Genomic DNA, 17,716 nt, shown 5'->3' with positions numbered 1-17,716 from the left:
ACTTATGTTGATGAATTTTGCAAATCCAATTTGTTTTCCACGTTGATTCAACATTATCACATATATTTGTTTGGGTTAAAATTACGTGGAAACAACGTTGATTTAACCCGTTTTTGCCCTGTGGGTTGTGTGGGTTGTGTGGGTCGCACGAATTTGTTCAGCTCAACACTGAGCCAAAGAGAGTTAAGAGCTTTCCTACACAACAGTAGACTACTTATCACAGAGAAGATGATGCTCTTTGCTGATTGGCCCCGCTTCGTTTCCACCCGCGGGTGCTACTGCTGCTTTACAGTCTGCAGGAGCTGACTGTCACTGTTCACTATAGAGAGCACAGTCAGCACTCCGGCGATTTGCTACCTGTTTCAGAAAGACGCACGAGTGCGCTTTACCTCTCCAGGCACATCCAAATGGACCCGGCGGACTTGACGTGATTATATGTAAAAGGCACCTAAAGAAATTAGCAATGTCTTACAGTTGCATTATGCGCTGCCGCAGGTTATTACTTCTGTGTTTGTTGAGGAGGTAACAGAGGAGGTATTGCATGCCAACATGGATTGCCTTTTTCTTTTGCTATGGACTTTGCCTATCCCACTTGTCAGCTGCACATCAGTGAAGATTTTATCCACTCTGTGGTTCTGGAACACATTGAAGGCAGGTGACAACTGTATAATCAGATATACGTTTAAATTGCAGTAGGCTGCCTGTTACAGTAAACTGTTGCGCATGTTGTGCCATTAACGTGTTCCTACCTGTCGTTTTGCAGACGCTGCATATCTACTGCTCACATTCCATTTACTCTGTTTCGTCCACTTTTGCCAGTGACACCAGTGGACTGAATCACGGTTCGTATTTTTGCACGGGCCGGTTGTTTACTTCTCTCCATAACAGATAAGAAAATGTTTACTAACAGCATTGTAGTCTGCAACAGTCTGTTGTTTTTTTTACAATCCTTTAGAATGAAACAATAACATAGCTACTGTTCAGAAATAATAAAACGCATTACTTGTATTTGGTGTGTCAGGTTTATCGATGAGTCGCCAGTTAAAGCGCTCATGGTGTCTTGCGCGCATACTGCCTCTCATCTTCTTGGCTGGTAAACTTTAGCCATGCGCGTTATGCCGGTGAAGGAATTCCCTGCAGAAGCGGCAGTTTCCTCATTGAGCAGCCGGATACGGGGCGGGTCAAGTTTAGATGATTTATTTTCTTTGATTTACCAGTGAGAGTGGATGTGACTGTAAAAAACTATCTGGGTTTGTTTCTGGGCGTTCCTATTAGGCCTACGTGGCGTCTGATACTGTTTCTAAATAATGGGTGTCTCCGTGTTCCTATTGAATAAATGTGTATTATATTGATATAGGCTATGATAGTGGAATAACGTTTATGACTTTTGGATCTGAAACATGATTTGATGATGTCTAATACTCCCCTCATAAATCAGTTAAATATTATGACACTGTTTGACCAACTATACCATGATCAGTATAATTAGACTAGAGGGAATTGAGGTTTGTGCAAATGCTTTGTGCAAATAAGATGAACCCATTGGATGTGGGTTTGGTAAGTGACCTTCTCTGTGGTTCTCTTTCAGATTACGTGTTTGTGACGCCAATTGAGGTGGATGCTCAGGGTGGGTATGTGTCCCACGATATGCTGCGGCGAGGCCGGAATAAGAGGTCCCTGCCATCCATGAGGGGCCCTGTACACTACAGACTATCTGCCTTCGGGTGGGACATGCACCTGGACTTACAGCCTTCCATGGTAGTGGCAGAGGGCTTCACAGTACAGGTACTGGGGACAGAGGGCATCACCACATTGGCACAGGAGCCAGCCCATCAGGGCTGCTTGTATCAGGGATTTATACACAACTTCACAGCTTCCTCTGCAGCCATATCTACATGTTCTGGCTTGGTAAGTGTCCCCTTGAGTCCTTACACTTTATCCTGTGTCAGGAAACATTCACCAGTTTTTTTCTTGTGATTTAGACTTTTCATGGATTGCATCTTGTGTCAGTCAAACCACCTTTATAATATGCAATGTAAGAGACAGTTATGTTTTTTTAAATTGCTGGCCTTAGTGCCTCTTTCACTATTTCCTCCCTCAGGTTGGACACGCAGATCACATGTCCCACCCGGACACTAGGCCTCCATAAAACATACCTTTATTTTTGCCAATAGCATCTACCTCTTCTGCTGCCTGCTTTTTGTCCCTTGTTTGCCCTGCTTCCCCATCTCCCTTGTTCAGTGCAATTAAACCCAGGGTGAAGTTTCAGCCGCTTGGCTGGCAGTGCTACTCTTTGTATTGTCCCTTTCATTAGTAGTAGCTTCTCCACAATAAAACAGCAGTGACCCATTCTTTTAAAACTGTGCACGGACACAATGTAATTTGGGAGCAGTTGCATTTGAATAGACTGGAAGGACTCTTTGACCTGTTTTCTCCTCCCCATTTTCTTTTTTTCTCTCCCAAGGATGACCCGAGGGCCATCAGAAATTCACTTAGTCCACCGTTACTTAAAATGTGCTTCTACTTTTAGATTTCAGACGGAAAGGAGGGAGAGACACATTAAAATACCTACTTTTACAGTAGTACATTAAAACTGGAAAAAGGGGGAAGATCGAAAAAAAACATGCACCGGAAAGAAGGTCTGTCTGTTACACTGAAAGAGTGCATAGCCTGGAGTACTTTAACCCCACATGTCATCTCCCCTTCACGAGGAGCTTTGGATTAGGTACAAATGAGGACCCATTCATCCCCGTTGATCCTCAGCAGCTTCTTTTGCCCGGAAATGGAGGATAACTGGCAGCCTGTTTGGGTGAGAGCTTGATTTTGTTTTTGTGCGAGTTTGGAGTGGCGCTCCTAGGGAGGATGGTTGCTCTCTCTATGGGCCTATGGAGGCCCTCTCTGTGGTAGTGTACAGTAGGTCCCCACTGCTGGCACACAGACAGACAGGCTCAAGGTCGGTCAGTCTGCCCACGCTGGTTCTCTTAACTACTGTTTGACAGCAACATGCCCCTAGCAGATGGAGGGGGATTCTGTTTTTAAATCAAGAACAGCCAGACTCTGTATTAAGACCGGGGATAGGGGATTTGCTTAGTAAATCCTGAATAATTTAACATGGTGTTTTTAATTACATTCCTCATGAGAAGGACATGTACTTCCTTTGTGTGTCAATAGTATTTTCTCTTTTTCTCTTTTCTGCTGACCTCAAATGACTTCAAGACACCAGATAAAATTTAAAAAAAAACTAGTACAGCTATTGCTGGTTGCACACAAGAGTTTTCTGCCTACATTCTCTGGTACCAGAGGTCACGGTGGTTGACCTCAGTCACTCTCTCTTTCAGGGTCGTGCTCGTCTCAGTTCCTCTGTAGTGCAAGTTCAAAGCTGCTGTCCCATTCCTCTGTGAATGCAGGGAGAGATAAATTAGAGCTCTGCTGTCCTCCTCAGGCCACCACTCCGTACACTGGGTGACAGAGCCAGCCCTTCCTCACAAGGACCAGTCCCCAAGAGCTGAACTGAACTCAACAAGAACTGTTCCAGCCCACGACCAGTAGGCTTGGATGCACTCTCTGAGACCTTCCTTAATATGTCATTTATTATCTTATTGGAAGGCGGGAGCATTGGTGTGTGGACCAGCTATATTGTTTGGCTGTTGAGCCGTTAGATTGCCCCTTCAGCGGATTCCGGCTCTCTGGCTAAGCGTGTCCGACCATGACAAACTCGACCATGACCTTTCCCAAGCCCCCTCTTCCACGTTAGGATGCGTGTCTCTCTAATCTATACAGTTACAGCCACACCTTTTAAAGTTGAAGTGTTAGCTGAGAAAACGATGAAACACATTTCTGATAAGACTTCAAGTTCGTCTTGGGCGCATATTTTATGTGGTTGAAATAGTCTGCTTGCATAACAGCGTCAAAGATAACACATTACACGCGCTGTCACTTTTTCTCAAGAGATACTGAAAGAAAGAAATCCGATTTCTCCACTCTTGTTGCCGAGACAAAATTAACATTTGTTGTATAATTTTACAGCAAGAAATGCATAATTCTGCAAGAGTTAATATTATATTACTCTACGTGTGAGAGGTTATAGGCCTACAGTCGGTGTCCATATTTCAGTTAATATTCCATTTAACCCATATGATCTTAAATTAGGAATATTCTGTTTATTTACAGATACAGGGATACTCGTGAGCGGGTGCAGCATATCCAGAGTAAGACTAATACCGGGCTATGAGCTACCATCCGGAATACTGTGTGCATGTAAATGTGGTCACTGCGAGGCATCTCTCCTTTCAGTGTTTCCTATTGAAGGAGGTCACTTTCTCTTAGGTAACCACATATATTCTGAGAACATGTTTTTGTTGTTGTTCTTTGCTTTAGAAATGAGCCTGAGAGGTCTAGGTGTATTATTTTCCCACAACCCCTGTGGAGTTGTAGACCTGTTCTAATTAGGGGGGTAATTGAGTCTGTTTGGATGTGTACTAGGGGTCTTTTGAATGACCCCCAGGTACTAGGGGATGAGTGTGAAAACTCCCCCCTTTCTCTTTCTTTCTCTCATTCCCCAGCATTTTGCTCTCAGACACCTCAAAGCAAGTTGTTTATTTTGCTGAGTGCCTTATTGTTGTCGTTGACACCCTAGAGTGTGGAATACCACTCAGGGACAGTTGTGATATCCATTAACAATGAACTGAGGAAAGGAAACGCATCAGCAGACATGCACATTTGTCTGTCTCGACGAGGTGTAAGTCGCAGGACGTTCCGCTGTGTGAAAACAAAAAGACGGTCATTCCCTTCCCGTGGGGTGGTATTGGTCATATAACCGGTTTATTGGGATTATTATTGGGAATATTATAGTCCTACATATATTACAAAACATGATTTATAGGTGATGTGGTGGCCATAAATGATTGTCCTGGTGTGAACTTTTCTTTGGAGAGTATCATATTTAAATGCTGTGCACAGGCCTGAAATAAACAAGATGGCTGCAGATCAGTTCTTTCTCAGCACCACATATGACCTACTGTAAGCCACAACTCTCTCTGCTCAGTGTCCCATGGGCTCCATCTCCCCACAATGGGCTCCATATGGATGCAGGGCGTACAGGGAGTAGGGCTGAGCCTGATACATGATGAGGGATTCTCAGGTAGGGCTTTGGGCATTTGTACTTGTCCATTTTCATAAGAGGACTGGACAAATTGGAACGTCTGTTGGGCCTCTGTAGTTACAATGGCTCCCTCGTCCCTCTCATAACTCATAGGCTGTTATGCCACATACGACGTGAGCCGGTCGTGTTGTGAGCGCTGCAGAGGGCGATTCCCTGGTGGTCTCTGTGGTGACAGTGATGTAGTGCCCACCGCTAGATGCCAGTAGGAGAGGGAGCCAGGCCCTCGCCATTCTGCTCTTGTCACAGGCATTGTGCTCGCGTTTTCTCACGCAAGACGAATGAGGAACGCTGAAGTGGTCGTCACTTCACAAAGCAGAATCCATACATATTCCTCGACGCGTCTGTGTCAGCACGGTAGATGCAGTACAGCTTTTGTTAGACAATATGTTATTGTCCAACAGCGGTTCTGGCTTGTTGTGAGATGAGGATAGTGTTTTGACCGGTATGGCTGCTTTAGTGAACATTTGTCTCTGTGTATAAGACGTGTACAAACTTGGTTGCAGAACAAATCAAATCAACGTTTATTGGTTGCGTACACCGATTTTGCAGATGTTATCACAGGTGCAGCTAAATGCTGGTGTTTCTAGCTCCAACAGTGCAGCAATACGATGCAATACAAGACACTACACACATAATCCAAAAAGTAAAAAAATTAAGAAATTAAGAAATGTCATATCGAATCCTATTCACAACCCAAATAGCACTGTAACAGTAATCCAAATGCAATCTCTACGTATCTACACTGGATGAATTTACACAAGATATTCTAGGAATTATATGTACAGTTGTAGATATACCAGAGTGAGCTATGTCAAGAATCCAGTATATACAAAAAATATGCGGTGTGTATAAACAGTGTCAATAAAATGAAATGTACAGTATTAAAAATATTAGAATGAGAGAATAAATTATTGAAATACACAGTACAAAACCCAATAGCAAAATGGACAGAATTGCAGGAAATTAGCTTCCGGACCTGAGTCCAGAATCAAAATAATATATATGTATGTGAATGGGGGGTATTGACAGTATATGAATAGAAAAGGTGTGTATAGCAGTGAAAAAACTTTTTTTTTTTAAACCTTTATTTTATCAGGGAGTTATACTGAGACCACGGCCTCTTTTACAGAAATGACAGAAAACACACACATCAAATATAAATACAAAATGCAAGCAGAAAGAAAAAGCACATTCATCCGTAATAAGGTCCCCAATCAGCTGTATAGGATGAGCCATGACTAGAATACAGTATATACATATAAAGTGGGTAAAACAGTATGTACACATGATTAAAGTGACCTGTGTTCAATGACTGTACAAGGGCAACGGTCTCAAAGGTGCAGGGTAGAGTACTGTATGTTAGCCGGCTAGTAACCGTGTCTGTGGTTCAGGGCAGGGTACTGGAAACAATAGTAATTGTAAAGGTGTTAGCTAAATTGAACACAGAACCCTATACAGTATATCCCATATTTAGTTTAAGATTGAATCAATTTCTCTTTTCCCCTCATATCCTCTTCTTCTCTCTATTTCTGACCTCTTGTGAGTTTGGGAGTGACTGATTGCCAGAAATAGTGGACTTCCCAACTTGGCCACCTGCAGAGTCATCATCCACTGTCAGAGGAAGTTGCTTGTTCCCAACTGGTCTGACAGGAAAATGAGTTGAACCTTGCCCATTCGATTCAGCTGATAAGGGGGCTGTATAACATCATTAGCCATGGTGTTTCCAGGCCCACCTCTGCTTTATTTGGAGAACAAGGGTTGCTCAGTGGGTGTCTATGCTCTTTAAAGGCAATTAGTGACGCCACACACTCTGTGGAATGCTCTATGCTAACGCTGAGGCAAACTCAAATCATTATGGGCCAGGTCGAATGATAGACATGGAGACATAGACCGCTCACACAGAAGTGGGCTGTATTTTGGACTGATAATGGCCTGTATCCTTTTACCATAGTTGACAGAAGCTGAGTGATGTGGATGCTCTGGTCTGCATTCACCGACACTGTGGTCACATGTAACGCTGAGCTGGAGTGCAGATGTGTTTTAGAGCTTTATAATCACTGGCTTTGAGCTCCTCACACATCTCTCCCAGTCTTTAACGGCATGTAAGCGCTTACTAACTTAAAATATAATGTCATGGCTGGGAGCCTTAAAAGCAGCTACAGTTTACACAAAGAAAAGCTAATTACGTTTTCCCCCGCGACAGACCCTAAGGAACGAGCTATAAATTGTGTCCCGTTCTAACACTGAAAACATGCATGGCCGAAATGTGTAAGGTTACAGTATGTAGTCACAGGCCACGGGAAAACCACATGAAAGCAAAAGCAAAGTCATGTCGTAATAGCTTCCATAGGGAAGTCCTCTGAGACCATCGGTGTGTTAGCCAACTCCCAACATGTAGACTGTTGGGTTCGGAAAACTGTCTACTCAGAGTAACCATGTGTGTGTGGGGGGGTCGTCTGATGTCTGCAGGTCTGAGGAGAAGTAGACTGGGGTTGAACAGAGGACATCTCCCTCTAATCTGTGTAACTCTTACAAGTGTACATTTAAGGAGATCACTAGAGGTCTGCCACATCAATATGCCAGCTTTCCCTGAAGTCTGAGGACCTGGTGTCTCTCTACTACCTGTGAAATTCAATACATCTCAAGTACTTTTCAGATGATATATGTTATCATGAATAACATCCATTTCACAGCACTATACATAACAAAACATGTATTAAATGTTTTGCCCGAAAAAATACAGTACATTGAGGTATTAGTATCTGATATGACTGATATTTTATGGCTACAAGTATGTTTATGTTTTCTTTGCATGTTGTCCCTTCAGTGTTGTACTTTTACATGACATCTTACAGTTCTGCTAGTCTTCGCAGGACTCTCACATACATTTCAGGCAGAACAAGAAGAGAGACGCACCACATCTCGACAGATGGAATCAATTTCCTCCCATTATCAAGCATACTGCTAACTGCTGGAAGATGTTATTAGATATTTTATAGTAAAGTGTGGTATGTTTCTGAGACAAATGGAATACATATGTGATAATTGAGTGTGAGGTGGTGAGTGGGGTTGGCAGACAATGGGAAGCGCTAGCTAGCTAACAGTGGATTTGCTCCAGGGTGTTGGTTAACTTTGTTGTGGGTTAAAGGGGGGGAGGAACATTACAACAGGAAGTGGCTAGCGAGATCCAGGCTAATCTGCTAACAGACTGTACACAGATAGAGGTTAGAACCTGGAAGAGGTTCTTTGTCTCCTCCATCTTTGTCTCTTTTACAGTTTCAGTCTGTGTGAGTAATTCTGTCGCTGACAGATTTGTTAATGTCACAAGCTTAGTCCAGGGTAGCTGTACAAAACATATGCAAATGTTAAAAATGGAGTCCAGGGTAGCTGTACAAAACATATGCAAATGTTAAAAATGGGCTCATCTGGGTTGAACTACTACTACCATCACCACTGCAAAAAATAGCAGAAAATATAATATCTTTATTGATGTAACGCATAGCCGAGATTTATACAAATAGCAACCATATATCCATGCATGGGCCTATATTGCTTGACAGTGTGCTGTGAGTTAGTTGGTGAGATCCCTAAACTCGTCAGATCAAAGGGCTGGAGCAGGCACAAGACTGACCCGGCTACCAGATCTTTACAGTGCAGTGGAAAAGTGTAATGAAATGACAGTGAGGGTTGCACTCAAGTCTTGTGGCTATTAAGCCAGTGGAATGGTTTCTAAATCCAGTATAGCATTGTGTATCCTCACCATGTTTGTCAGTGTCTCCTTGCTCTCTGTCCTCACACTGTCTACTCCTAAATTATGGCCTGTGTCGGGGGCTAGCTAAGGCTGGTTCACAGGGAGGGGTCCTGGCTGTTCTGGCTGCCCAGCTGTGCTGAAGACATCCCGTACGGTTATTCTCTCTCTGTCTGGACACAGTTTTCTAAGGCTCTGCCGAAGTCACGTTAGAGAACAAGGAGGAAAATGTGACACAGGAAGGCAAGGCACACAAGGTACCCGGTGGCTAGGCCAAAATAGACGTCATTGCATTTAGTGTAAACCCCCTTTGATTGAAACCCATCAGTCGGAAAGGGAAATCACTCTGCCTCAACAAAGCACTGGAGCAACACAGAGAACGAGGCTGACAGACATCGACGGACGCCCGAAGCCATTACTGCCCATTACTATCATGGGAGAAACAGAACCAAGTTTGACAAGAGCCCCTGGGTCACACACAGGGCCTTTTGATCCTCATCGGGGAAGGAATGAGCGATACGAGGTGGTTTGGTGGTTCTGTCAGGTCCTGGAGGAAGAGAGATGGATGGGATTATGGTGGACTTGGCCTCCCCAGAGTGCCCCCGTTGTCCCCCTGTCCTGTCCCAGGAGGTGGGAGTCTGGGAGCGGATGCCTGTGCATGGTGGCAGTCTGCCATGGCCCGCCACTGTTTTCACAACAAGAGCTTCTGCATGGCTCCCCCTTTGTGCGCATATGTTTACTTTGCCACCTGCTAGTCTGGGGAAATGTGGATCAGGAGGGTGAAGGGGGAGGTGGGTGTCACACATAGAGAATGGACAGGGGTCATGGGGTGTGAGGGGTTTGGGGGTGTGGATGACAATGCACAGCTATTTGAGCTGGATTTGGGGAGTAGGGGGTGAGATTAAATGGTATTCCATGGCCAGACGGAATGTGTGAGGTTCAGCACTCTAGTCAATGATCTCGGACATGGTCAGAGAGTGGAATTAACTGCTTAACTTGGTCATCACATGAGAGAAAGGACAGAGGTTTGGGGAAACCAAAGAAAAAGGAATTCATTTTTCTTCATTCACCTCTCTGCACTCGGTTCTTTCTCTGTCTCATGAAATCACATCATCACATAAACGAATGACTAGGCAATACATAATAATATAGTAGTGCTGACCAAAAGAAAATACATATTTTTTCCCCCTAGTCTGCCAATGCTTACAGAGTCCATTTCACCATTATTCCTCTGTTTGTAACTCACAGTGGATGAGGCCAGGTGGATACATCCTGCTCACCAGCGCTGTCTAACGCTCTCTTTCCCTGCTGACATGAACATCCAGTGAACTGATTGCCTGTCAGAGGCCAGGGTGTTTATCAGCCTGTCTGTCTGGTCGGTCTGCCAGGCGGAATAAACCAAACCCACAAGCCTCTTCATTCTACAGCAACACGACACATTTCACGGACTGCGATAAATGCACGCTCAGCTAGCACAGCACAGCAAACTCTTATAGAACGTCTTGGATGCGGTCGTGGCTGCCAGATTAATGTTATCTGTGTTCTTGTCTTATATTGCAAACCTTTAACTGAAGTGCTGTTGCAAATTGCACAACTTGAACTCATTCAAAACTACACTGGACAAAAACATAAGCGCAACATGTGAAGTGTTGGTCCCATGTTTCATGAGCTGAAATTAAAGTTCTCAGAAATGTTCATATATGCACAAAAACCTTATTTCTCTCAAATGTTGTGCGCAAGTTTGTTAAAACCTCTCTGGAATATGTGGGACGCCCACCTGGCCAAAAGCCAGTGACAATGTAGAGCGCCAAATTCAAATAAATTATTATAAAAATCAAACTTTCATGAAATCACACATGTAAGATACCAAATTAAAGCTACACTTATTGTGAATCCAGCCAACATGTCAGATTTCAAAAAGGCTTTTCGGCAAAAGCAAACGATGCTATTATCTGAGGATAGCACCTCCGTAAACAAAGAGAGAGAAGCATATTTCAACCCTGCAGGCGCGACACAAAACGTAGAAATAAAAATATAAATCATGTCTTACCTTTGACGAGCTTCTTTTGTTGGCACTCCAATATGTCCCATAAACATCACAAATAGTCCTTTTGTTCGATTAATTCCGTCGATATATATCCAAAATGTCCATTTATTTGGCGCGTTTGATCCAGAAAAACACTGGTTCCAACTTGCGCAACGTGACTACAAAATATCTCAAAAGTTACCTGTAAACTTTGCCAAAACATTTCAAACTACTTTTGTAATACAACTTTAGGTATTTTTTGTTGTTGTTGAATTTTACCCCCTTTTCTCCCCAATTTCGTGGTTGAAAGCCATGCGTCCTCCGAAACACAACCCACCAAGCCGCACTGCTTCTTAACACAGCGCGCATCCAACCTGGAATCCAGCCTCACCAATGTGTCGGAGGAAACACCGTGCACCTGGCGACCTGGTTAGCGTGCACTGCGCCCGGCCCACCACAGGAGTCGCTGGTGTGCGATGAGACAAGGATATCCCTACCGGCCAAACTCTCCCTAACCCGGATGCTAGGCCAATTGAGTCTCTGGTGGCACAGCTAGACCACTGCGCCACCCGGGAGGCCCAATTTTAGTTATTTTTTAACGTAAGTAATCAATAAAATTGTAGATGGGAAGAACTGTGTTCAATACAGGAGGAAAACAAACTGTAGCTAGCTTTCTGGTCACGCGCCTCTATCTAACAGTACACTTGAAGTGACCCTCGTTCTGAACAGGGCTACTTCTTCATTACACAAAGGAAAAACCCATTTCTAAAGACTGTTGACATCCAGTGGAAGCGGTAGGAACTGCAAGAACGACCCTTAGAAATCTGGATTCCCAATGAAAACTCATTGAAAAGAGAGTGACCTCAATTTTTTTTATCTGAATGGTTTGCCCTCGGGGTTTCGCCTGCTAAATAAGTTCTGTTATACTCTCAGACATGATTCAAACAGTTTTAGAAACTTCAGAGGGTTTTCTATCCAAATCTATATAATATATAATCTAATATATACTATATACTAATAATATGCATATCTCTTTGGGGGAGAGGGGTGGGCCTGGGAACAGGAGACAAAGGGCTGTGAGACATAGGTTTAATCCTAGACACATGAAAAGTGGGATGAATACGGAGGGTACGGGGAAACAGAAGATGAACAGCCGAGGGGCTAATGATCTAAAGGTATTTTAATTATAAAATATACAGTGGGGAGAACAAGTATTTGATACACTGCCGATTTTGCAGGTTTTCCTACATTCAAAGCATATAGAGGTCTGTAAATTTTTATCATAGGTACACTTCAACTGTGAGAGACGGAATCTAAAACAAAAATCCAGAAAATCACTTTTTTTTAATTAATTTGCATTTTATTGCATGACATAAGTATTTGATACATCAGAAAAGCAAAACTTAATATTTGGTACAGAAACCTTTGTTTGCATTAACAGAGATCATACGTTTCCTTGTAGTTCTTGACCAGGTTTGCACACACTGCAGCAGGGATTTTGGCCCACTCCTCCATACAGACCTTCTCCAGATCCTCCAGGTTTCGGGGCTGTCGCTGGGCAATACGGACTTTCAGCTTCTTACGGAGCCACTCCTTAGTTGCCCTGGCTGTGTGTTTCGGGTCGTTGTCATGCTGGAAGACCCAGCCACGACCCATCTTCAATGCTCTTACTGAGGGAAGGAGGTTGTTGGCAAACTTCAGATGGGCCTGGACATGCGCTGGCTTGGGCAGGGGGACCTTGCGTGCGCTGCAGGATTTTAATCCATGACGGTGTAGTGTGTTACTAATGGTTTTCTTTGAGACTGTGGTCCCAGCTCTCTTCAGGTAATTTGCCAGGTCCTGCCGTGTAGTTCTGGGCGGATTCCTCACCTTCCTCATGATCATTGATGCCCCACGAGGTGAGATCTTGCATGGAGCCCCAGACCGAGGGTGATTGACCATCATCTTGAACTTCTTCCATTTTCTAATAATTGCGCCAACAGTTGCTGCCTTCTCACCAAGCTGCTTGCCTATTGTCCTGTAGCCCATCCCAGCCTTGTACAGGTCTACAATTTTATCCCTGATGTCCTTACATAGCTCTCTGGTCTTGGCCATTGTGGAGAGGTTGGAGTCTGTTTGATTGAGGGTGTGGACAGGTGTCTTTTATACAGGTAACGAGTTCAAACAGGTGCAGTTAATACAGGTAATGAGTGGCAGAGCAGTGGAGGGTGTGGAGGGCGTATTCAACCCACACGAGTTGCTGGCTCCAGGTGGTTGGGTTTGGCGGAGACAAGGCAGTGAAGAGTCATCTCCAGTTCTTGATTGGCTCGCTCCAACTGGCTGTTGGACACAGAGAAGGCAGTTGGCCGAGGCGATGAGTGGTAGCAGGTAACGATCCTTCACCGTGATGTCATTGAGGCCCTGGTAGTCGATGCATGGGCGCAGGGTTTTGCTCTTCTCCACAAAAGAAGAGCTGTAGGGAGCAAGTGAAGTGGCCCGGGCCTTACTGAAAACCTCCCAGAGGTCCTGGTCCTGGGATACTCGAGAATGGCGGAGAGGTCTGGGGCAACTACCGAGCCCACAGGAAGACGTCCCTGGGAAGGCTGCGCTGACTTCAGACAATGGCCGTGGCGCCCATAATGGCACCAGCAGTTCAGTCTATGATGGGATTATGTCTTTGGAGCCAAGAGAATCCCAATACCTGAGTAGACTTAATCAGCATAAATTGGATTGCCTCGCTGTGGTTCCCTGGTTGATGGGAGTGGTATTGTGAGTGACCCGGCCTATAGAGCGCACGTCCAGCATTCTAACATCCATAGGAATGGAGAGGGGATGTGTGAGGATGCCCAGCTCGGATGCCAGGTTAGCGTCCAAAAAACACTCATCGGCCCCAGAGTCGATGAGTACCCGAAGAGATTTTGACTGATTCCCCCACAGCAGGATGGCATGGAAAGGGGTGCGAGTAAGGGGAGAGGAAAAGTTATCCATATGGTCCACCAGAGTACTTGCTGCTTCTTGATGAGCCTGGGTTTTTAATGTGCAGGTAGCTACGAAATGTCCCGAAATGTCCCGTAACTCCACAATATAGACAACTCTGGGTGTGGAGTCGGCATAAGCGCTCAGCCGGAGTCAATCTAGCCCTGGCCAGGTACCTGGACTCCGAAGGAGTCCTCGGCAGCCCTCTGTGATTCCAGAGAGAACTCGGGTGACTTCGGGTTCACTCGTACATGTAGACTTCGGGGTCTCCGGGATTCTTCGGAGGCAAGGTGGGAATCAAGGGCGAACGAGGGCGACAGGGCACAGATTCCCTCTCCCTCCTACTTCCTCGAAGCCTCCCATCGATCCAGGTATAGATACACTGGGGAGAATTAGTACGATGGGTGACACCTGGAGGGCGGTGGAGACAAGCACAAAGACAGGTGAAACAGATCAGGGTGTGACAATATGAACGGGAACAGTAAAATCGTTTAAATTGTTGTATGTTGCGTTTATATTTATTTTCAGTATAAATAAAACTGTCAGCCTGTGGTGATGTTTGAAATAATATTTTACACCTCCATATAGTGTGATGGTATAAACAAGGAATCTACAGTTGATGTATTATAAATGTTTTATTAATTGGAAAGGTGTTCTGTATCTATTTGTCAAACTTTCAAAGATTGATCATATTGCTATGGATTTCCAAATGTAGGACTTGGTGCTGAAGCAGTTGCACATGGCCCATAGACAGAAACCTGACTAGTGAGTAAGTCAAATGCATTTTCAGAGGTGTTACAGTAGCTTGGTGCCTTATGTTCTGTTCTTGATTGACCTTATTTATGAAAGGATATTGTCACTTTTGAGTTGAACCTAAACCCCATTCTCCCCGACCTATTGCTCCATGCAATCATCAAACTACACACACACACACACACACACACACACACACACACACACACACACACACACACACACACACACACACACACACACACACACACACACACACGCACACGCACACACACACCACAGGGAACGAAGGGTGTTTGAAGAAAAGCCTAGCTATCTGCCTCGAAGGATGACAAAGAGACAATATTGGATCTTTTCAATCAGTTGTTGGCTTGCTGACAGGGTTCCATAGAGAGGCTATCTCATACATCGTGACCCTCCTCTAACATGTAAAGGGAAAGTGAATGCCGCTGTGTTCGGCTCTTTTCGCTAATCAAATTGATTCAGTCCCCTCCAGTTCTAGCTCCGTCAACAGGACCATGCTGATGCTTGAAGAGTAATGGCCTCCTGCCTTAATGAGTTTTTACAGGCAGACTCCGAAAAGGTTGTCTCAACACTTTATTGCTTTCTTTGGAGTGTATTGGAATCCTTTAAATGAAGAGCTGATTAATTAAAGAACAGTTTCTGTCAGAGGTCTGTTCAAAAGGAACTTTTTCACTTTGGGTTGTTGTTTCTGTTGACCTGCAAACATTTTAGACACTACTAGTCAGGAACTTCTCTAACAACCTTTGACCAGTTACACTCTGACTGCTCTCACTATCATCTATAAAGCTGCCTTGCATCATGCTACTTTATATTTTTTACACGGTATCTGACAGCTGTATCCATGGCAACTAGCAGTACTTAGGTTGTGCACAGGAGTTTTTCTATGGCCGTGTTTGAGAGATAAACTATGCTGTAACTGAAAACTGTAATTTATACAGTATTGTGGGTTATTAACAACTGTAAAATATTCAAACATTTTACTTACTTCAAATTATGGTGGGAAAATGTTGTGGACAAGGAAGGAATTGCTGTATTTAGAATGGTACTGTTCCTAGAATACTTGTCATGCCCTGACCTTAGAGAGCTGTTTTATTTCTCTATTTGGTTAGGTCAGGGTGTGATTAGGGTGGGCATTCTATGTTTCCTATTTCTTTGTTTTTGGCCGAGTGCGGTTCCCAATCAGAGGCAGCTGTCTATTGTTGTCTCTGATTGGGAATCATACTTAGGTAGCCTTTTTCCCCACCTGTGTTTTGTGGGTAGTTGTTTTCTGTTTAGTCTCTGTTACCTGACAGAACTGTTAGCTTTCGTTTTCTGACTTTCTTCTTGTTACTTTCTTATAGTGTTTTTTGATAATGAACTTTCACGTTACTTTCTTATAGTGTTTTTTGTTTTGATAATCTCTGTTACCTGACAGAACTGTTAGCTTTCGTTTTCTGACTTTCTTCTTGTTACTTTCTTATAGTGTTTTTTGATAATGAACACATTTCACGCTGCGCTTTGGTCCACTCCTTCCGACGACAGGCGTTACAATACAAGGACCGGGACGATACAAGTATCACAATACTAGTTAGTATCGTGGCAAGGAAACAAAACACCAGGCGGATTTAACTTCTTTAGGAAAACAGCCCAAATGTTGGAAACAAACATTATGTTGTCATTGTATTTATTTTCCAAGCTATAGCACACAATATTTTACTTACAGCAGGTTTTTAAAGGACCAAAAAGTTTGATCTGTTTCATGTTTTCACTTTTGGGTACCATATCTTTTGGAAGGCCAAAAACCTTTTGGGGTGCATAGAATTGTTGTTAATGGCTCATTAACATATTTTGAGGCATGCCTTGTAAGAGGCTATATTTGTTGCACCCATGAGTGAGAATGCTGTACAAATTTAACTCCAATGTGGTTATAGTACCCCATCAATTTAAAATGTATAGGGGACAGATTGCAGTGGCAGCAAGTCTTGAACCTTTGGTCTGTCCTGTCCGTTTGGTCTGTTTTGCCCTGTAGTTGCCAGTTTGAAAGCCGTTATTGAGGCCTCTAAGAAAGGCAAGTGATATAAAACACCAAATATGCATAAATACATATTTTTACAGTGAAATACAAACCCTTCCCCTCAATGAATTTCATTTATCCATTCATTCATTCTGATTACGGTAGCATTGACTTTTGTACAGTATAATACAGTCAATTCTGCAGCATTGTACTGTGTGTCGTTACACAGTACTTGCTTTGATACCATATTTATATTACAGTTGGTGTACTGCAATATGAAATACATAATTTTACTTGCCACTGAACTGCCTGTAAGTTACTGTCAAATTCACGGCAACCCCTTTACAGTGTAAAAGTTGGTGCTAGATGGTCTCTGAACCCACTTACCCTTCTGGGTTAGGAATCCTGTCTTGAGGAGCAGCTGCCCCAGAATACCTCTGATACCCTGTTCTATCATCCTGACAGACAGTAAGTCACATCCCTGTGGGAGCCTGACCTAAGGAAACACCTATGGAGACAGCAGCTTGTCCCAGTGTTTCTTGTGTCTGTGTCTGGTTTGAGATGACTCCACGCTATTTCTATGTCCCTTCAGGCCTTATCCAAGAACTGCTGACAGACCTCTTACTTACGCCATTCCTTAACACATGCCAATCTACATGACTTATTACTGACCCCACTCTCACCTTCATCCCCCATAATGAATGTTTAATGTTGATGAATACATCTAATGCCCAGGGGTATCTGTGCTCTCCAGTCAGGTCTGATCCGGATGTCTGATGAGGAGTACTTCATCGCCCCCTTGCCACAGCACCTAGCTGCAGAGCACAACTACAGCTCCCCGAGTGGACACCACCCACACGTGGTCTACAAACGCTCGGCTGAACACAAAGTCCATGGTGGCCAGGGATCTATCCACAGCTCGCAACCTGACAACCCATATCTGCAGCACCATCATCAGCATCACCACGGCGACCAGCACGGGAAGCTGCAGAGACAACACTTCTGTGGACGCCGCAAGCAATGTATGTAAGGGAACGTCCTTATTATTATGACTGC

General features: G+C 44.0%; 1 protein-coding gene across 1 annotated transcript in view; it reads left to right on the top strand.

Moving 5' to 3' along the window:
• Window positions 1-285: 285 nt before the first annotated feature.
• LOC115113524 (A disintegrin and metalloproteinase with thrombospondin motifs 18-like) overlaps window positions 286-17,716 on the top strand; it is a 52,506-nt gene continuing 35,075 nt past the window's right edge. The window contains exons 1-4 of the mRNA XM_029641289.2: window positions 286-651; window positions 764-842; window positions 1,589-1,908; window positions 17,415-17,682. Coding sequence (XP_029497149.1) covers window positions 550-651; window positions 764-842; window positions 1,589-1,908; window positions 17,415-17,682 — 769 coding nt within the window. The 5' untranslated portion in view covers window positions 286-549. The remainder of the gene's footprint in view (window positions 652-763; window positions 843-1,588; window positions 1,909-17,414; window positions 17,683-17,716) is intronic.

Source organism: Oncorhynchus nerka, linkage group LG28 (assembly GCF_034236695.1).
Source record: "Oncorhynchus nerka isolate Pitt River linkage group LG28, Oner_Uvic_2.0, whole genome shotgun sequence".
Lineage (NCBI taxonomy): Eukaryota > Metazoa > Chordata > Actinopteri > Salmoniformes > Salmonidae > Oncorhynchus > Oncorhynchus nerka.
This window is presented reverse-complemented; position numbering and strand designations above follow the sequence as displayed.